Source organism: Lithobates pipiens, unplaced genomic scaffold, assembly GCF_037356315.1.
Source record: "Lithobates pipiens isolate NorthernLeopardFrog02 unplaced genomic scaffold, aLitPip1_a1.2 Scaffold_10, whole genome shotgun sequence".
NCBI classification, from domain to species: Eukaryota; Metazoa; Chordata; class Amphibia; order Anura; family Ranidae; genus Lithobates; species Lithobates pipiens.
Window position 1 is genome coordinate 208,382,566 of NW_027507686.1, and position 20,882 is coordinate 208,403,447.

Genomic DNA, 20,882 nt, shown 5'->3' on the forward strand with positions numbered 1-20,882 from the left:
GTGTGTGTGTGTGTGTGTCTACCCAGGGGTCAGTGGTAGGTGTGTGTGTACCCAGGGGTCAGTGGCAGGTGTGTGTGTACCCAGGGGTCAGTGGCAGGTGTGTGTGTACCCAGGGGTCAGTGGCAGGTGTGTGTGTACCCAGGGGTCAGTGGCAGGTGTGTGTGTACCCAGGGGTCAGTGGCAGGTGTGTGTGTACCCAGGGGTCAGTGGCAGGTGTGTGTGTACCCAGGGGTCAGTGGTAGGTGTGTGTACCCAGGGGTCAGTGGTAGGTGTGTGTGTGTGTGTGTGTGTGTGTGCGCCCAGGGGTCAGTGGTAGGTGTGTGTGTGTGTGCGCCCAGGGGTCAGTGGTAGGTGTGTGTGTGTGTGTGCGCGCCCAGGGGTCAGTGGTAGGTGTGTGTGTGTGTGTGTGTGCGCGCCCAGGGGTCAGTGGTAGGTGTGTGTGTGTGTGTGTGTGTGTGTGCCCAGGGGTCAGTGGTAGGTGTGTGTGTGTGTGTGTGTGTGTACCCAGGGGTCAGTGGTAGAGGTGTGTGTGTGTGTGTGTGTGTGTGTGTGTGTGTGTGTACCCAGGGGTCAGTGGTAGGTGTGTGTGTGTACGTACCCAGGGGTCAGTGGTAGGTGTGTGTGTGTGTGTGTGTGTGTGTGTACCCAGGGGTCAGTGGTAGGTGTGTGTGTGTGTGTGTGGGTACCCAGGGGTCAGTGGTAGGTGTGTGTGTGGGTACCCAGGGGTCAGTGGTAGGGGTGTGTGTGTGTGTGTGTGTGTGTGTACCCAGGGGTCAGTGGTAGGTGTGTGTGTGGGTACCCAGGGGTCAGTGGTAGGGGTGTGTGTGTGTGTGTGTGTGTGTGTACCCAGGGGTCAGTGGTAGGTGTGTGTGTGTGCCCAGGGGTCAGTGGTAGGTGTGTGTGTGTGTGTGTGTGTGTACGTACCCAGGGGTCAGTGGTAGGTGTGTGTGTGTGTGTGTGTGTGTGTGTGTCTGTGTACCCAGGGGTCAGTGGTAGGGGTGTGTGTGTGTGTGTGTGTACTCAGGGGTCAGTGGTAGGTGTGTGTACTCAGGGGTCAGTGGTAGGTGTGTGTACCCAGGGGTCAGTGGTAGGTGTGTGTACCCAGGGGTCAGTGGTAGGTGTGTGTGTGTGTGTGTGTGTGCGCCCAGGGGTCAGTGGTATGTGTGTGTGTGTGTGTGTGTGTGTGCGCCCAGGGGTCAGTGGTAGGTGTGTGTGTGTGCGCGCCCAGGGGTCAGTGGTAGGTGTGTGTGTGTGCGCGCCCAGGGGTCAGTGGTAGGTGTGTGTGTGTGTGTGTGTGTGTGTGCGCCCAGGGGTCAGTGGTAGGTGTGTGTGTGTGTGTGTGCCCAGGGGTCAGTGGTAGGTGTGTGTGTGTGTGTACCCAGGGGTCAGTGGTAGAGGTGTGTGTGTGTGTGTGTACCCAGGGGTCAGTGGTAGGTGTGTGTACCCAGGGGTCAGTGGTAGGTGTGTGTACCCAGGGGTCAGTGGTAGGTGTGTGTGTGTGTGTGTGCGCCCAGGGGTCAGTGGTAGGTGTGTGTGTGTGTGCGCGCCCAGGGGTCAGTGGTAGGTGTGTGTGTGTGCGCGCCCAGGGGTCAGTGGTAGGTGTGTGTGTGTGTGTGTGCCCAGGGGTCAGTGGTAGGTGTGTGTGTGTGTGTGTGTGTGTGTGTGTGTGTGTGTGTGTGTGTGTGTGTGCCCAGGGGTCAGTGGTAGAGGTGTGTGTGTGTGTGTGTGTGTGGGTGTGTGTACCCAGGGGTCAGTGGTAGAGGTGTGTGTGTGTGTGTGTGTGTGTGTGTGTGTGTGTGTGTACCCAGGGGTCAGTGGTAGAGGTGTGTGTGTGTGTGTGTGTGTGTGTGTACCCAGGGGTCAGTGGTAGGTGTGTGTGTGTACGTACCCAGGGGTCAGTGGTAGGTGTGTGTGTGTGTGTGTGTGTGTGTGTGTGTGTACCCAGGGGTCAGTGGTAGGTGTGTGTGTGTGTGTGGGTACCCAGGGGTCAGTGGTAGGTGTGTGTGTGTGTGTGTGTGTGTGTGTGTGTGTGCCCAGGGGTCAGTGGTAGGTGTGTGTGTGTGTGTGTGTGTGTGTGTGTGTGCCCAGGGGTCAGTGGTAGGTGTGTGTGCGTGTGCGTGTGTGTGCCCGTGCCCAGGGGTCAGTGGTAGGTGTGTGTGTGTGTGTGTGTGTGTGTGTGTACGTACCCAGGGGTCAGTGGTAGGTGTGTGTGTGTGTGTGTGTGTCTGTGTACCCAGGGGTCAGTGGTAGGGGTGTGTGTGTGTGTACTCAGGGGTCAGTGGTAGGTGTGTGTGTGTACCCAGGGGTCAGTGGTAGGTGTGTGTGTGTGTGTGTACCCAGGGGTCAGTGGTAGGTGTGTGTGTGTGTGTGTGTGTGTACCCAGGGGTCAGTGGTAGGTGTGTGTGTGTGTGTGTGTGGGTACCCAGGGGTCAGTGGTAGGTGTGTGTGTGTGTGTGGGTACCCAGGGGTCAGTGGTAGGGGGGTGTGTGTGTGTGTGTGTGTGTGTGTGTGTGTACCCAGGGGTCAGTGGTAGGTGTGTGTGTGTGTGCCCAGGGGTCAGTGGTAGGTGTGTGTGCGTGTGTGTGCCCGTGCCCAGGGGTCAGTGGTAGGTGTGTGTGCGTGTGTGTGCCCGTGCCCAGGGGTCAGTGGTAGGTGTGTGTGTGTGTGTGTGTGTGTGTGTGTGTGTACGTACCCAGGGGTCAGTGGTAGGTGTGTGTGTGTGTGTGTCTGTGTACCCAGGGGTCAGTGGTAGGGGTGTGTGTGTGTGTGTGTACTCAGGGGTCAGTGGTAGGTGTGTGTGTGTACCCAGGGGTCAGTGGTAGGTGTGTGTGTGTGTGTGTGTACCCAGGGGTCAGTGGTAGGTGTGTGTGTGTGTACCCAGGGGTCAGTGGTAGGTGTGTGTGTGTGTGTGTGTGTGTGTGTACCCAGGGGTCAGTGGTAGGGGTGTGTGTGTGTGTGTGTGTGTGTGTGTGTACCCAGGGGTCAGTGGTAGGGGTGTGTGTACCCAGGGGTCAGTGGTAGGTGTGTGTGTGTGTACCCAGGGGTCAGTGGTAGGTGTGTGTGTGTGTGTGTGTGTGTGCCCAGGGGTCAGTGGTAGGGGTGTGTGTACCCAGGGGTCAGTGGTAGGGGTGTGTGTGTGTGTGTGTGTGTGTGTGTACTCAGGGGTCAGTGGTAGGTGTGTGTGTGTGTGTGTGTGTGTGTATGTATGTACCCAGGGGTCAGTGGTAGGTGTGTGTATGTATGTACCCAGGGGTCAGTGGTAGGTGTGTGTGTGTGTGTGTGTGTGTGTGTGTGTGTGTGTGTGTCCAGGGGTCACTGGTAGGCATGTGTCCTCAGTGGTAGGTATACCTGTCCCCAGGAATCAGTGGTAGGTGTGTGTGTGTGTGTGTGTATGTACCCAGGGGTCAGTGGTAGGTGTGTGTGTGTGTGTGTGTGTGTGTGTGTCCAGGGGTAGGTGTATGTATCCAGGGGTCACTGGTAAGCATGTGTCCTCAGTGGTAGGTATACCTGTCCCCAGGAATCAGTGGTAGGTGTATGTGTCCCCATGGGTCACCGTTGCCCTAGGGTTCAATGACTAGGCATGGTTTAAGTGGGGGTTGAGCGATTGAGCACATTCCCTGAGGGCTGAGTAGCAAAGCACACATGGCAGAGACTCTTGGGCATGCATGCCTGGGGGCATAGTTGTAGAGCACACTTGCTCAGGGGTGAGTGGGGGGGGGGGGGGGGGGGGGCACACTTTTCCATGGTTGACTGTTATCATTACTGGTGTGAATGTGGACCATATTTCCAGCTACATTTATGCAATTCTAGAGCTGCATTCTATAGAGGGGGGGGGGGGGGGGGTTTCAGGGAGGTGGTTTTTTTTCTGGATTAGTGGAGGGGGCAATGATCAGAAGAATAAACTAAACTGTTATTTTATAATGTTATCAACACATAACATTTTACAACCATAAAATGACCAACTAATGGGAGATCTGGGTTTGTAACATAAGGAATTTACTGATGGAAATGTATACAAAACAGACTGGGGCCCCTTTGCACATGGGGGTCATCCAGCTCCACTGCGATCCTCACACCCAGTAGGGACAGGCGCAGCGTCCAGTCCCCATATGGGCAGCCTGTCAAAGTCTATAGCATGCTGTGCTGAACATTGTACCACGTGGTACTGGCATTTGGAACCTTATTCCTAAATAGATTAAATTCATAATTTTCCTCAAAATTCTACAACCAATACCCCATAGTGACAATGTGAAAACAGTTTGGTTAAAATCTTTGCAAAAAAATTCCCACGTACATAAGTATTCACTGCCTTTGCTCAATACTTTGTGTAAGCCCCTTTGGCACCAATTACAACCTCAAGTACTTTTGAGTATGATGCTACAAGCTTGGCACATCTATTTTTGGGCGTTCTACTCTGCAGGACTTCTCAAGTTCAATCAGGCTGGATGGAGAATATCAATGCACGGCCATTTTCAGATCTTTCCGGGGATGTTCAATCGGGTTCAAGCCTGGACTCTGGCTGGGTCACTCGAGGACATTCAGAGTTGTCCTGTAGCCACTGCTTTATTATCTTGGCTGTGTGCTTAGGGTTGTTGTCCTGTTGGAAGATGAACCTTTGCCCCAGTACGAGGTCCAGAGCGCTCTGGAGCGGGTTTTCATCAAGGATGTCTATGTAAATTGCTGCATTCATCTTTCCCAGTTCTTGTCACCGAAAAACATCCCAACAGCATGATGTGCCACCACCATGCTTCACTGTAGGGATGGTATTGGCCAGGTGATGGGTGGTGCCTGGTTTCCTCCAGACATGCTGCTTGCCATTCAGGCCAAAGAGTTAAATCTTTGTTTCATCAGACCAGAGAATTTTGTTCCCTTGAGTCCTTCAGGTGCCTTTTGGCAAACACAAGGCAGACTGTCATGTGCCTATTACTAGGAGTGGCTTCCATCTGGCCACTACCCTACAGTAGAGCTGCACGATTCTGGCTAAAATGAGAATCATGAGGTGTGTGTGTGTGTGTGTGTGTGTGTGTGTGTTTTTTTTTTTTTTTTTATACTACATACAAGTTTGACACTTTTTTTTTTTTTTTTTTATTCTGCTCAACAACTTGGCAAAAAAAAAAAGAAAAAAAAAAAAAAGGCAAACACCACACATCAAAATGCACTACATGATTTTCCGCAGCATCTCCATTGAAGTCTGTTGAATCAAAAATAAATAATCCCAGTTTTGCATTTAGAAAAGTCCCATTCCAAGAAATGCAGCAGCTGGAAATAAAAGCATAGTTGTGAACATTCCCTGTAGGAAACCATGTTAAATGTACTGTATTGCATTTCTGCAAAAAAACACAAAAGGTGTAAACAGGGCTTAAAGGGGGAATTAAACTCCAGTAGGAACGACATGGGCTTCGTTTGCAGCCAAGTTGGACATAATGTGCTAGTATGCAAAGCGTATTAGCACATTATGCCTTTACTGTGCAGGTAAGGGGGGGGGGGGGGGGAGGCGCACAAGTTCACTTCCTCTTTAAGCTGACCATAGACAGATCAAAATGGTTGGTTCAGCAGGGACCGGCCGAATTATAATCTATGTGTGGCCACCCCCATTCAAAAGAAGTCAATCAAATGGGCTTGTTTGAAAAATGTTCATGATCAACAGCTGCAGCTGCTCAACAGTATATTCTGAATACAATTGTACAGCGGGGAGAATTCCTCCATTCACCTCTATTGTGTGGATGGGGGAATCGGTAAAAAAAAAAAACAGATTCCCCCATCCACATAATAATAGAGGTGAATGGAGGAATTCTCCCCGCTGTACAATTGTATTCAGAATATACTGTTCAGCAGCTGCAGCTGTTGATCATGAAAATTTTTCAAACAAGCCCATTTGATTGACTTCTTTTGAATGGGGGTGGCCACACATAGATTAAAATTCGGCCGGTCCCTGCTGAACCAACCATTTTGATCTATCTATGGTCAGCTTAAAGAGGAAGTGAACTCGTGCGCCCCCCCCCCCCCCCCTTACCTGCACAGTAAAGGCATAATGTGCCAATATGCTTTGCATACTAGCACATTATGTCCAACTTGGCTGCAAACGAAGCCCATGTCGTTCCTACTGGAGTTGCGGAAAAACATGTAGTGCATTTTGATGTGTGGTGTTTGCCTTTTTATTTTTGCCAAGTTGTTGAGCAGAATAAAAAAAAAAGCGTGTCAAACTTGTATGTAGTTAAAAAAACAAAAAAAAAAAAAACTGCAGAAACGGATCAAAAGCTAACTGTATAGGTGTGAACTAGGCCATACAGAATGCTGGCAGTGCATGTGGATGGGGCATGTGGGGGGTTGTATCGGTACAGGAGGCAGATAGATACTACAGGTTATCACAGTGCTACACACTTGTAGGTTGGGAAATACGGAGTAAATGTGTGATGAGATAATGATTGCACACCAATAAATGATAAAAGGCAATGATGAAAGTGTTGTGTAAGTGAGTGTGTTCGGTGAGATGCAGGAAATGTGTACACTGACCTATCGGGGGTAACAATGTGCAGCTCTTCCGTAGTGCTTGTATTATGTCATAACCACATTGATCAATGTTTCCATTCTCAATTCTGGCACTGCACAGCATGAACTCATCCATGTGTTCTGAGCACAGCTCTTAGTATTAAAGTAGAATTCCAGCTTTTTATTTATTTTTATTTAACAGGTTAGACAGCATAGGTAGTGAGGGGGGAACATTTTCTAAGACTAGTTAGTGTTAGGCTGGAATTCTACTTTAACCTCTTGCCCACTGGGGTCATTTCTGACATTTTTCCCATACATGTTAAAATTGCATTATTTTATTTATTTTTTTGCTAGAAAGTTACTTAAAAATCCAAACAGTATATTTTCTGAAAGCAGAGGCTCTGGAGAATAAAATGGTGGGTCTTGCTGCAATATTTTTGTTGCATGATATTTGTGCAGTCAAATGCAGATTTTCAGGAAAAAATACACTTAAAGGAGAAGTACAACCAAAGCGTGTTTTGGCTGTACTTTAGATCACTGGTGTGCAAAACAGAGTGAATACCGCTCTCTGCTGATGTCACAGAGCCAGTCCAAGCTCTGGAAAGTTTGCAATCGTATGGTCAGGATCTACGCGCATGCCTGGACGGGCACCCAGCTCAGCCTCTCAGTGAGGTGCGGAGAGCCTGAGCCGACCGCTCGCACCCCCTCCACAGCCCAGCACTCCAGTGAGCGAGGGGAGGGACAGAGCTGGGAGCGGTGACTGACAGTCGCCGCTCTCTGCTCATGGAGCTGTGAGAACTGAGCTATTTGCGGTGTTTAATTGCTTGTTTCTCAGTTTTTTAGTGCCGGCAGGGGACCAGTGCTGCATCCACCTAGGTAAGTATAATTCTACAATAAAGAAAATTCCAATAATTCTCTTTTAAATGGATTTTAGTGCACTCAGACACAATATAAGACCCGATGTTTTGTTAAAATGTATAGGAGGATGTTGCATTGAGTAAATGGATACCAAACATGTCAAGATTAAAAATGGTGACAAATTACAGTACCCAAAATTGTCAATATGTGACATCCTTATACCTCTTTCACACTGAAGTGCTTTTGGGCTTAAAATAGCATCTGAAAAACGCCTCCAATGCAGTCCCAGTGTGAAATCCTGAGTGCTTTCATACTGGGGTGCTGCGCTGGCAAAAAGAGTCCTGCATGCAACATCTTTGTGGCAGTGGGGGAACGGAGTATACACCTCTCCTGCCCATTGAAATGAATGAGCATCGCTGCTGAAGCGCTTGCAAAGGGATACACGGCGCACATTTAACCCTTTAATTGGCCGCTATCGGTGGTTAAAAGCTCCTCGCTAGCGGGTGAATAGCGCCGGTAAAATGACGGTAAAGCGCCGCTAAAACTAGCATATTTTTACCATCAACGCCCGCCCCAGTGTGAAAGCCGCCTTAATCCTTTTTACAGGTTTTGCAGACCTGTGATTCAACCACCATTTATATACATTTACTGACAGTACTGGTTAGTGGGAAGGGTTTACATTGGGGGGGAGTATACCACATTTAAAGACAGATACAAAAATCATTGAGTTCCTGCAGCTAGCTCTTCCAGTGGCATTGACCTCAGAACTATGCAGGAACCACAAGTGAGGTCTATTAACTGCAATTCAAGGAACCCCAGCAACCTCTGGAGGAACTGTCGGGTTTCAGTGAAACCTGGTTGAGAGAGGCTGACCTAGGAGCCTGACTCTTCAAGTAGAGATAACACTGAAGGTGTGCCAAAGTGACCCCTCAAGTGATATCACATATGATACAGTTTGAGAGGTCAGTTCAGCACTCTGACCCATAGATACATTTAATTTCCTCCATTGTGTGTATAAATAGAAGTACATGTGAGAATACAATAACCTTGGATGGATCTTGTCTTGCAGTTCCTGTGCTGCTATTGGAACAGTGATGGAGCCTCATAAGTTTCTATACGTGCTGCTACTGTGTGCAGGAGAGGTGATCTCCAAACCTACCTTTCGTAAGGAGAGGATACGCCTGGACCCCGAGCTCAACACTCAGGTTCATGATGAGAACCAGAGCTTCCAGCAGGACCATGAGGCCTTCCTGGGCAAAGATGAGGCCAAGACATTTGACCAGCTAACTCAGGAGGAAAGCAAAGACAGACTAGGGTGAGACCTCATTTGCATTATTGTGTGTAAAGTTGATAACTTTGCAAGATCTTATTTTATTTTAATGAACGGAACTTTTTTATCTTTAGTTATTGTGCAGCAATACAACTGCACAAATATGTAATTCTCAACCTGGGAATCACATAAATTGGTGTGTGGTAGACGTGGAATGCATTACATACCCAATTATTTATCTCGGTGACCTCACTGAATATTTTCCCTCACGTTCTGTCTCTGGGTTGCTGGAGGTAACATTGCTGTACCTTAAAGTGGTTCTAAAGCCTAAAGGGTGTTTTTTTATTTTCTCACCTTAATGTGTTTAAAGAGGAAGTAAACGCTGTTTTTTTTCTTACCTGTAAATTATAGGCATAATGTGCTAGTATGCATCGCATACAAGCACACTATGTTAAACGAAGCCCTCGCCGTCCCTGCTCAAGGCTGCATCCATCTTTGCCCATCTTCCTTCTGGGGCCTCGGACTCCGGCTGTGTGACTGGTCGGAGCCATGCGGCGTTGCTTCAGTGCGGGAGCCGCCAGTCATGGCACAGACTTCTGAAGAAATGGCACGGGCGGCCGTTCTTCAAAGCGCATGCGCTGATGACCTCATCGGCATGGTATACAGTAAATATCTTTCTCTCTCTGCACATTTAGGAGATATTTACAGTACCTATAGGTAAGCCTTATTCTAGGCTTACCTATAGGTACAGAGAATAAAGGAAGGTTTACTTCCTTTTTTTTAAGGTAAGAAACCTTCTGTTTCACAAAATACCCCCCACCCCCAATACTTACCTGAGCCTGATTTTCAATCCAGCGCTGTGCATGAGAGAAACTGCTCTCTGCTCTCTGCTCTCTCCCTCCTCACTGGGCAGATTGCGAGTGGAAGTCATTGGTTCCTGTCAATCAAGTTCTGTGTTGGTGGGTGGGGGTTTAGCTGCGCAGTCTGTATCAATAGATGCAGACAGGGAGGCTCAGGGGTGAGCCTGCACGAGTGCCCGATTTTTGAAAGTGGCTTTCTCTGTGGGCAATTGGCCAGGGGCACAGGTGGGGGACCCCAGAAGGAGGATCAGGGCTACTCTGTGCAAAACCAGATTAGGTAAGTATGACATGTTTGAGGGGAAAAAAAGACAGCTTCACCTGCTGGCTTCTTACACCTCCTTGGGCACTCTAGTAATGAGCTTTCTAAAACTATAACTTCTCATTCTTAACTATCGGGGCTACAAGACTCAATGTTTCTGTACTTGCAGGGCTTTTAATGGCTCAGTCACACTTGTGGTAGCCCTTGCCATCCCTCTAAAAAGCCAGTGATGAATCACTTTTCAGAGAGAGGTTGACTGGAGGCTGGGAGGTGATGCATCGCCTGCTCACTGCCTGTTAAAACCCTGAGAAGCATGGATGCCATGTGGTTGTGGCACATACCGTTTCACTTGAATGGTGGTACTGCCCACTGAATGGGAGCGGGGGTATAATTTTTAAGGCAAAGCACTGCAGGTGCAGCACGTTTTATAGCCTTTATAGCGGCTGCATGTTCTCATTCGAGGTGGAACATCAAACTGTGGCTCCACAGCATTTATTTTTTTATTTCTTGCTTTCTCTGTGTAGTGTTTGTTTTTTGCTTCTTGACATGCACTTCCAATGAAAATGATGCTGCTTCATACATGGTAATGTCCTGTCACATTTCCTGGGAACCTGGCGGTGGCAGCCTGCAGGCAGTAATAGGTGGGAGCCTCAGCTAGTCCTGGGAATCCTGATTGCACAGCTCATAGTAAGGAATACAATGCACAAAGTAAAGCGTTACTAATCAAATTTCTGCTTTCTGCAGTCAGACTTCTGAAAGAGGAATTCCGATAGGCTGGTAGATGTTGATAATTGTTGAATTGTTCTTTAGCTTATTTAGTAATTCCATCTCAGGATGTGTATCTTCTATTTCTGTTTTTTGTTGGGTTTCCTAACCAGATTGTGCAAAAAGCTTAGTCTGTCCATAGCCTGTGTGAAGCGATCCCCCCCCCTGCCTTCCTCGGTGAGGGGTCAGATGATCGGATGACAGGGGAGTGTCTTACAATGCTGATAACGTGGCACATACACTTGTGAGGGTTGTCAGTGATTCAATGAGCTTAATTAAAATAGGGGGACTGAGAAGAAGACATAAGATGGTATCTGCTGTATATTACCGCTAGTCATTCAGTGACCTCCACCTTACAAACAATCGTGTGCTGCAGTTGATCATTTCAGTGCTCATCTCAGAATGAAATATAAATGTATCATCAGGACTGTGAAACTGTATCTATTATTTGATATTCGCTGAGGGCAATCTTACACTGCATGTTGCTTTTTGCTTTCTTAAAAATGTCTCTGTACCAAGCATTTATTGTCTCTTAAAATAAAAACAAAATTACATTTTACATACATTCAGTGCATATCAAGACCTGTATATTTCTGTTTAGGCTCACTAATTACTCTGCTTTCTTCATATTTTTTCTTTTCTAAATTTGGTTCAAGAAATCTAGCACTTTCACGTTTATTCGGATGTGCATGTCACAAACAAACCAAAGATTGTCCAGCACACATGCCAGCCTGCAAAGCAACCAAATTGACCCTGTCTTAGCCCTTGTACACATGGTCGGACATTCCGACGGAAAATGTCCGATCGGACTGTGTTGTCAGATAATCCGACCGTGTGTGGGCTTCATCTTCATCTTCCATCGGAATGTCTGACCAACAAAGTTTGAGAGCTGGATGTAAACATTTTCTGACAACATGATCCGATCGGACAAAGTGCCACGCATGCTCAGATCAAATTCCTAGACCAAAGCTATTGGCTACTAGCCTGAACGTAGTCCCGTCATAACTAAATTACTTTATGACGTTACGAAGGATCAGATTTTCCGACAACTTTGTCCGACCGTGTAACACAAGTTTTGGACAAAATCTGACGGATTTTGTTGTCGGAATGTACGACCGTGTGTACAAGGGCTAACAGTTTTTACATAAAAAAAAAACGGAGGGTTTTGTTTGCACACTACAAACATATGTGTAACCCGCAGTGCCCATGTCAAGGGATCTTTGTATACTATGCTCCTAACTCTAAATTTCAATGCCTCCATAGTAGAACATATACAGTAAGCACCCCTTCTTAACCCCACGGGCCCAATGTCGGGACAACGGCCGCTTAAAAAAGAAAAAAAAAAATTCGGACATTTTGACTACCGATCAGTGGCAAAGAGTGCTGATAGTGTTCTGGCCTAAATACTAATATAACTCGCTTAAAGGGGTTGTAAAGGTAAATTTTTTATTTTTATTTATTTTTTTTTTTTTCCACCTTAATGCATTAAGGTGAAAAAACATCTGACAGTGCCAGCCCCCCTGTTTTACTTACCTGACCCCTCGAAAGTCCCGCACTCGCCCCCGACATCCTCTTCGGTGCTCAGCCTGGTGCTCAGCCTGGCCATTGATTGGCTGGAGTGGATGGATTGAAAGCAGCACATCTATTGGCTTGCGCTGCTGTCAATCACATCCAATGACGTGGCGCACCAGTGGGCGGGGCCGTGTGATAAAAAAAAAAATTCCCCCCCCCTTTTTTTTTTTTTCTGTAAAAATACCATTGGAAATATTTAGTTGTGTCCAATAATTGAAAAAAAAATACCTGTTGATCCCGCAGCAAATAAAGTGAGCTGACAACTTCCTGTGCCCCTGCCTGCACTGTACTGGACTGAAGTCTCTCAAGCAGTGTTATCAGCCCTGCCCACCTTTTGTGAAGTACAAAATGCCCCTGTCCATGTTCTAATGAAAAGGGGGATGTGTTCTGCTGTTTACTATCACTAGGACAGTGGCTACAAGGCCGAGGGACTAAGGGGAGATTCCGAGAGGGGGTGCAGAGCATGATAAACTTGGTAGATGGTCTAACCCAGCCTTTCTCAACCACGGTCCTGTGGAACCCTAGGATTCCTCGCAAGTTTCCTAGGGGTCCCTTGAACAATGGGCAATTTTTGTCTCTCAGATGAATTACTGCTTTTTAGCGATTTGTAAGAGGGTATCCTTTCCAGTGTTAACAAGTGTAAAGGAGAATACCTCCCAGTGACCATCACAATAATATACCGTGAGCTGTAGATATAGCAATTATTGGCAGGGGTTTCCTGAGACCAAAAAGTTATTTCAAGGGTTCCTCCATGTTAAACTGTAGAGAGGCTGATCTAACCCTTTACCCACATTACTAACAAAAATATATTATTGCTATCTATGTTGCCACTGGGGAATCTTCCCTGACAACATGTTGGTGACCACCTTCACTGGAACAGAAGATCTCCAAAAAAGACACCGATGGCAATAAAAGCCTGAGCATGATTCCGACCCTTCCCAATAATATTCAAAACAAATTATGGATAGTAATTCTAAATGTGTAAGAAATACCAGGTTGCCCTTTAAGCTAAACCTGAAAGCATTTTACAGAAGCTGCTGTTGAAGGATTATTTCTTTTTTCTTGATAGTCTGTTTGTTTGTTTTTAATAGCTTGTCTTTGGCTGCTCAAAGAAACACAAATGTGAGAGGGTCAATTCCACCAGGTGGGTACCACACAACTTGAGGCAGCCAAATGAGGAAAAAGATCGGGGGCCAGACGATCACCTGAAGTGTCCAGATTGCTTTATTATGAAGTGGCAATGGATAGACGAGTAGTAGTCAACGTGTCTTGGAGAACAAAGTATCTCCCTTCATCGGCACTTGGGCTATTGCACCATCCTTCCTATATGGACTATCGCACCCTCTCCTAGAAGGAGATCTCGATAAGAAGACCATCATTTACTATGGCATCATGACTCTAATTACTCCTATCTCCTAGTAGAGGGTGCTCTAGCCCATATAAGAAGTCTGCCATTAAAGCTCAATCCCTGTTGAAGGGGATTTCATATTGGCTGCTACTTTTCTACCTGTTACTTCATGGTCAAGAATAAAGATATATATGGACACGTGATATGATTTTCTTTTCTTTCTTTTCTTTTCTTTCTTTTCTTTCTCTCTCAAGTATTTTACAGTATCCCTTCAAGACCTGCTTAAAAACTAGAATGATCAGATAACTAACTGTTTAAGATTTGTAAACCTCACGGCACCTTTCTAATTTGTTTGCAGGAAAATAGTGGACAGAATAGACAATGACCATGATGGGTTTATAAGCACTGAAGAGCTGACGTCATGGATTAAACGGGTCCAGAAAAGATATATCTATGAAAACGTAGCACGAGTCTGGAAGGACTATGATGTCAATCAGGATAACCACATTTCATGGGAAGAGTACAAGCAGGCCACCTATGGGTACTACCTGGGTAAGTCTTGAAATGACATTGAATGTTGGATAATTCTTACTGTAGCTATAGACTCTGCTATCAAATTCATGGTGTACTTTAACTGATTGTAAAGTCTCAAGCTTTTTCACCCTAATGCATTCTACGCATTAAGGTGAAAAACCTTCTTTGCTGCAGCTGCCCCCAGAGTCCCCCTTTTTTTTTTTCTTACCTGAGCCTGATCCGATCTAGCGATGTGCACAAGCCCAGCGACTCCAGCCGCTGTCTCTCTTCTCATTTGAACAGATTGATAGCAGCAGGAGCCATTGGTGTCATCGCTTTCAATGGACGTAGTAGTTGGACTCAGGTGCCTCTCCTTCGAGTGCCCCTATTGAAAAACTGCTTTCTGTGGGGGCACCTGATGAAGGGGAGGGGCCAGGGCTGGCACCCCTGGAAGAGGGCAAACTCTTGCACAGAGCAGGTAAGTATAACATAGGTTTGTTTTTTTTTATCAAAAAACAAATATTTTTACAACCCCTTTTAACAAGACACATAAAAATGAATGAGGAGTGTTAAAACCCAAAAGAAGTGTCCCTTTTTAAAGGAACCCGGTTTGTAGTCTATCAGTAACTTGTAAAGATATTACTACTTGTTTTGGAAGAAATTGGCCCATCCACCTTCTAGATGCCGAGGGGCCGCTGCTATCTGTGTGTAAGCAGCTGTCTGTCTGCAGGGATCCAGCGCACCCCATGTTAAGTCGGAAGTAGAGTTCTCCAATCAGTAAGGACAATGAGCTTTGCTTATTTCAGAGGTATTCGCTGACTCAACTGGAATCATGTTGGACTGCTATAGAGAAATTGCTTCTTCCACACAGGGCTGGATCCTTCTCTGTAACCAAATGTCCAGAAAAAAAGGGGTTTAATCTTCCAATTTACTGTTTGGCTACACCCTGAGTTACTTTATTTGTTTTTATGGTAAATTTCAGTTGGGCTTTAAGACTGTGTGTGTGTGTGTGTGTGTGTGTGTGTGTGTGTGTGTGTGTGTGTGTGTGTGTTTCACTCTAGTGGTCAGTTTTGCTCTATTTGTGTAGCATTTTACATTCGGCAATCATTGGGTTCACATTCCTATAATTTGCATGCTGTAATACAATGACTGTGAGAGAAGGGCAAATGGGTAAGTTACACAGGTGTGTTTAAAGCAGTATTAACCACTTCAATACCGGCACTTTTCCCCCCTTCCTACCCAGGACAATTTTAAGCTTTCAGCGCTGTTGCACTTTGGATGACAAATGCAACACTGTACCCATACTAAATTTTTTAACATTTTCTTCCCGCGAATAGAGCTTTCTTTTGGATGTATTTGATCACTTCTGCAGTTTTTTTTGCGCTATAAACGAAAGAGCGTCATTTTTGAAAAAAAACTGATGGGCACTGATAGGCGGCACCGATGGTTGTGGCACTGGATAAGCAGCACTGATAAGGAGCTAGTGACAGGCTTTACGGAGTACAGATTGGCACTGTTGTGGGCACTGATCTGTACTTTCATGGGCACTGATAGGCTTTATAGAGGGGGACAGGCTGGCAGCTGATGGGCACCTTTTGATGGGGCTGTGCTGATAATCAATGAAAGTAGGGGGGAAGGGTGGCACCGCCGCCACCACCAATAAAAGCTGTGTGATTTTGCTTTCAAGTGGTTATACAGTAAAGGTAAAAAAACCTTTCAAAAGTTGTTCCCTCCAGCCCCTCCTCTTAAACCACTTTCCACCCGACCTATAACAGATTGACGGCCGGGAAGTGGTTCTGTTATCCTGACTCTGCGTCATATGACGTCCAACAGGATAACATGCTGGTGCGCATCTCCAAACGTGATAAGAAGCCTCTGACAGGCTTCTTGCCACGTGATCAGCTATGACCAAATACAGTTGATCATTGTGAGAACCAGGAAGTGCTGGTAAATGGAATTCCTCAGTTGGCGCTGACAGGGAGAGCCGATCGGCAGCTCTCCCTGTCAGAGGGGGGGCCTGTGCTGATAATCGGCACATTGATTATCAGCACAGCCCCCATCAAATATACCCATCGGCTGACAATCAATGCCCCATCATAACCCCCTGCCAGTGCCAATCAGTGTCCAGCATTAACACTTCTCAGTACCTGCTCAATCAGTGCTGCCTGTCAGTGCCACCTATTGTTGCCCTTCAGTGCTGCATATCAATGGCAATCAATGCTACATATTCGTGCCACCTTATCAGTGCCCACCGGTGCCCATCATTTGAAGGAGAAAACAAAATGTTAAAACAAACGAAGAAAAACTTTTTTTTATTTTTTATTTTTTTTAAATGTGTGGGGTTTTTTTTTTTTTTTTTTAAATAAAATAAAAACCGCGAGGTGATCAAATGCCACCAAAAGAAATCTCTATTTGTGGGAAGAAAATTATACAAATGTAGTTTGAGTACAGTGTTGTATGACCGCGCAATTGTCATTGAAATTGCTCAAAATTGTCCTGGGCAGGAAGGGGGGAAGGGCCTGGTATTGAAGTGGTTAAACACTTACCTGAGCCCGATCTCGATCCAGTGCTCTGCCCATCTGCAGCCACTCTTCCCTCTTTCTCTTCTCAGAGGAGACTCTACAGCAGCTGGAGCCATTGGCTCCTTCTGCTGTCAGTCAAATCCTGTGGGGAAGGAGCAGAGGCTGTTTATAGAAACACAGCCTGGCTTGGGATCAAGCCTGCACATGTGGCTTACTGTGAGGGCACACAGAAGAGAAGGAGCCAATATCGCCAGCAGGGGACCCCCAGAAGAGGAACTTTGCTGCTCTGTACAAAACCATTGCACAAAGCAGGCAAGTATAATATGTTTTGAGAAAACGAGCTTTTCAATGACTTTAAACATCAAGCAGGTGAGGGGTTCACTTTCCAGTCTGCCATGTAAAAATTTAACTTTGCAGAAATCCTCTTAATGTTTGGAGATTGTCAATTGCATGTAATACCCTCATGAAATACTGCAAAGGTATAACATTGGTATTGAATTTATTATTATTCCATCATAGCAAACCCTGAGGAGTTCCAGGATGCAGACCAGTTCAGCTATAAGAGAATGCTGCCACGTGACGAGAGACGGTTCACAAAGGCGGATCTTAATGGAGACTTGCTAGCAAATCGGGAAGAGTTTACATCATTCCTCCACCCAGAAGAATTTGAGCATATGAAGGATATTGTTATACTGGTAGGTATATGAACAGACCTGACCACATTTGTACTTGTGATTGTGCAGGGTAAGCAGAGCCAGCTTCAGCTTAAAGTGATTGTAAACGATATATATAATTATTATTATTTTTTTTTTTTTTTAATCTTTATTGGAAGTGATCACATTCCCTCTGTTTTCAGTTGTATAAGAGCTGGGAGAGAAGCCACAGTCTGAGCTTCCCAATGAATGGCTGTGCAGTGAGGGCATGTCGGGTAATTGAACAGGCTGTGTTCCCAGCATAGCTAGAGAACTGACCGGGCTGTGCTCTCCTGATTAGTGTGGTCAGTTTTTAATAGAAAAGCAGAGGGACTGGCAGGAACACCAGGGATTTCACACAAAGGAAGCAATACAAAGAGAACAGGATACTTTCTCATAAAAGTACATTGTACAGGCACATATTGGGAATATGAAGTGTTGGGGTAACAAACGCTTTAAGAAATGGAAAGGTTTCCCAGTGAGCTGAGTGGAGGTAAAAAAGTAAAAAAAGAAACCAAATTGTTCTCCCTATACATATGCTAAAAAATTATTGGCTACAAGGTGGGTATTATGTGATTGATTTAGTGGAATGGTTCACAATGGCTCAGTGGTTAAGACTTCTGCCTTACACTGTTGTCTACTGTTCGAATCCCAGCCAGGACACTTTCTGCATGGAGTTTGCATGCGCTCTTTGTGCTTGCGTGGGTTTCCTTAAAGTGATTTTTTTTTTTTTTTTTTTTAATTAAATAAATATGTTATACTTGCCTCCTCAGTTGCAGTGGTTTTGCACAGAGCGTCCTGGATCCTCCTCTTCTCGGGTCCCTCTTTGGTGCTCTTGGCCCCTCCCCCCCTGACGAGTGCCCCCATAGATCAGCAGCTTGCTATGGGGGCACCAGAGTCAGAACTCTGTGTATGCATTCAGACACGAAGCGCCGACGTGGCCCCATCCCCTCTCTCCCCTGATTGGCTCCCGCAGCTGTCAGCCAATGGTGCAATGAGTGTGCCCCAGACAACCAGGAGGAGTCCCGGATGGCCAAGGGAATCGTGGACATCGCTGGATAGAGAAGGGGCTCAGGGTAAGTATTAGGGGATGCTGGTGGGGCCTGCTACACACTAGGTTATTTATCTTAATGCGTAGAATCCATTAAGATGGAAAAAACCTTTTGCCTTTTACAGCTCCTTTTTTAAGGCACTCCAGTTTTCTCCCACACTTCAAAGACATGCTGGTAGGTTAATAATCGGTGCATTGATTATCAATGCAGCCCCATCAGCGATGCCCGCCTGTGCCAATCAGTGCTGCCCATAAAGGCTGCTTATTAGTGCCGCATCATCAGCGCACATCAGAGAAGGAGAAAAATGTACTTATTTACAAAATTTTGTAACAAAAACATACTTTTTTTTTTTTTTTTTTTGTTTTCAAAATGTTCGGTTAATTGCCACCAAAAGAAAGCTCTATCTGTCTCAAAAAAAAAAAGAGAAAAATGTTGTTTGGGTACAGCGTTGCATGACCACGCAATTTGTCATTCAAAGTATGACCGCGCTGAAAGCTGATAATCGGCCTGGGCAGAAAGAGGGTAAAAGTGCCCGGTATTGAAGTGGTTAAAGAGACCTGTCGCCAAATTAAAAAATGCAGGTAAAAACAACAAAAAGTCCAAGTATTTTAAATTACTAATTGCAGTGTTTTCTCCTTTTTTCATAGACCATTTTTAATTGACTTGGGTGCTTTTGAACTTGCTAGCAAATTTGACTTTAAATTCCCAGCACAGCCTCCTCCCTCCTTTCATGTCATAGCTCTCTTCTGTATTAGGAGTATCTCTATGCTGATCCAGCTCCTCTGCCCCTCCCTTCACCGTTTTATGTAGATGCTGGGAGAGTAGGGAGAGGGAGTGGTAGAGGGCGATTGGGTGTCCCGGGAGCTGCACATACAGTAAAGACCTGCTGTATGATCGTGAATGACATTCTCAGCCTGGACACTTGCCAGGCCACGCCCCCAATGTGTTTAATTCCTCCGCCCACTGGAGCTTACTCATGGGGACCCAGCCCCATGATTAAGCTCCAGTGGGCAGAGTGAAACACGCTGGGGTGTGGCCTGGTGGGGCCTAAATCTCTTCCACGCTTTGTTTACCTGTGTGTGTAATGCACAATCCACAGGTCCGGACTGCTGCACTCCAAAAAGACATCTAACTTTATTGTAGTAATAAAAACGCTCCAATACAGCCCTGTAACACCATGGGGACAGAGGCAAGTCAACGTTTTTTGCGGTATCGCATGGCTTCTTTGATACATAAGCTCTGAGATGGCGTGAAATGCGTTAACTTTCCTCTGTTCCCATGGTATTTCAGTGCTGTATTGGAGTGTTTTTATTACTACAATCAATTTTAGATGTCTTTTCAGAGTGCAGTCATCAGAACCTGTGAATTGTGCATTACTTCGAAGATGACGACACTCGGCAGCGGTCTCGGGGCTTTTGGTTATCTAAACAAGGGGGCCTTTTACAGGTAAATAACATGCATAAAATAAACCAAATGCACATATAAGCTTATGTGAAGACGTAAATGGTTTGGCAACAGGTCCGCTTTAAATTACATACTTGTATAGAGTGAAAAGAAATATGATTAGCAATATTTTTTTTGGAGCTGCTGATTAGCAATTTGTTTTATCAGAGTCTTTATTTTAGATTTCACATGTACAGAAGAGAAAATAAAACATACAGTATTCTTGATCATATATCTTGTTGCTGTCATTTTTGTTTCACTTTACAAGTATTAAACAAGATTAAAGAGGGTTTCACATAGTCGTGACCGCATAACTTGTATGCATTATAAAAAAAAAAAAATTAAAGTGGTGTGTGTGGGGGGGGGGGGGGGGGGGGGTGGGGTGTTGGAGGGGTAGGGGTATAAAACAGGGTAAGTTTACCCTCCGAAAACTGCTGAGAAAACCTCCAGAGATACAGGTAAGTGTACAAAGTCTCTCAGGGGGCTATGTCTAAATGTCCAAAAGAGCACTTGAAACTGTTTTTCATTGGATCATAATTGGATAATAAAACTGGGGTTTAACTGATAAAAACAAAAACAAACAAAAAAAAATGGTGTCTCAAGGCTACTACTGGAGTTCGGGATTTTTTTTATTTTTTGGCTCTGCTCAGTAGAGGCTTCCTAAGGGAACTGCAATTGGCAAGCATTGAAGTCGGAGCTCTGCGAGTCTTTGCGATTGCCTGCTTTGCTCACTGAGCACGCTTCCTCTGGGAAGGCAAATTCGCTAAGATCTACCTGCCAGTAGATTATTTGTCAGTAAACTGATGCACAGGTGACTATTGTATAGTGAGACTCTGTAGCAGACGTGGGCACACACAGCAGGCAAAACCATCATTGCCTTCAGATTGCCGTTTCACAAAGTGTTAGAGGATCTTTTGTAGTGTTTTTTTTGTTTTTTAAAAGGGATTTGTGTGTTCTCTTTGTATGCAAATATCGTGATGTTTGAAAATGACAATGCTTATGGCTAAACTACACACCCCCTAATCTCATGGATGTACACCCACTTTTACCTACAGGTAAGCCTATATTAAGGCTTACCTGTAGGTGCAGGAAACATCTCCTAAACCTCCCATGGTTTAGGACAGGGATATGCAATTAGTGGACCTCCCAGCTGTTGCAGAACTACAAGTCCCATGAGGCATAGCAAGACTCTGACAGCCACAAGCATGACACCACCCTTTTTTTTTTTTTTTTTTTTTT

General features: G+C 45.8%; 1 protein-coding gene across 5 annotated transcripts in view; it reads left to right on the plus strand.

Moving 5' to 3' along the window:
* Window positions 1-20,882, plus strand: part of RCN1 (reticulocalbin 1) — a 48,716-nt gene that overhangs the window by 9,740 nt on the left and 18,094 nt on the right. For 4 of the 5 annotated variants that reach the window (XM_077460892.1, XM_077460891.1, XM_077460890.1 and 1 more), the window contains exons 2-4: window positions 8,417-8,662; window positions 13,780-13,973; window positions 16,976-17,151. In XM_077460892.1, coding sequence (XP_077317018.1) covers window positions 8,442-8,662; window positions 13,780-13,973; window positions 16,976-17,151 — 591 coding nt within the window. In that variant the 5' untranslated portion in view covers window positions 8,417-8,441. Of the gene's footprint in view, window positions 1-7,324; window positions 7,366-8,416; window positions 8,663-13,779; window positions 13,974-16,975; window positions 17,152-20,882 lie in introns of all 5 variants that reach the window. The other variant, XM_077460888.1, reaches the window with a different exon arrangement.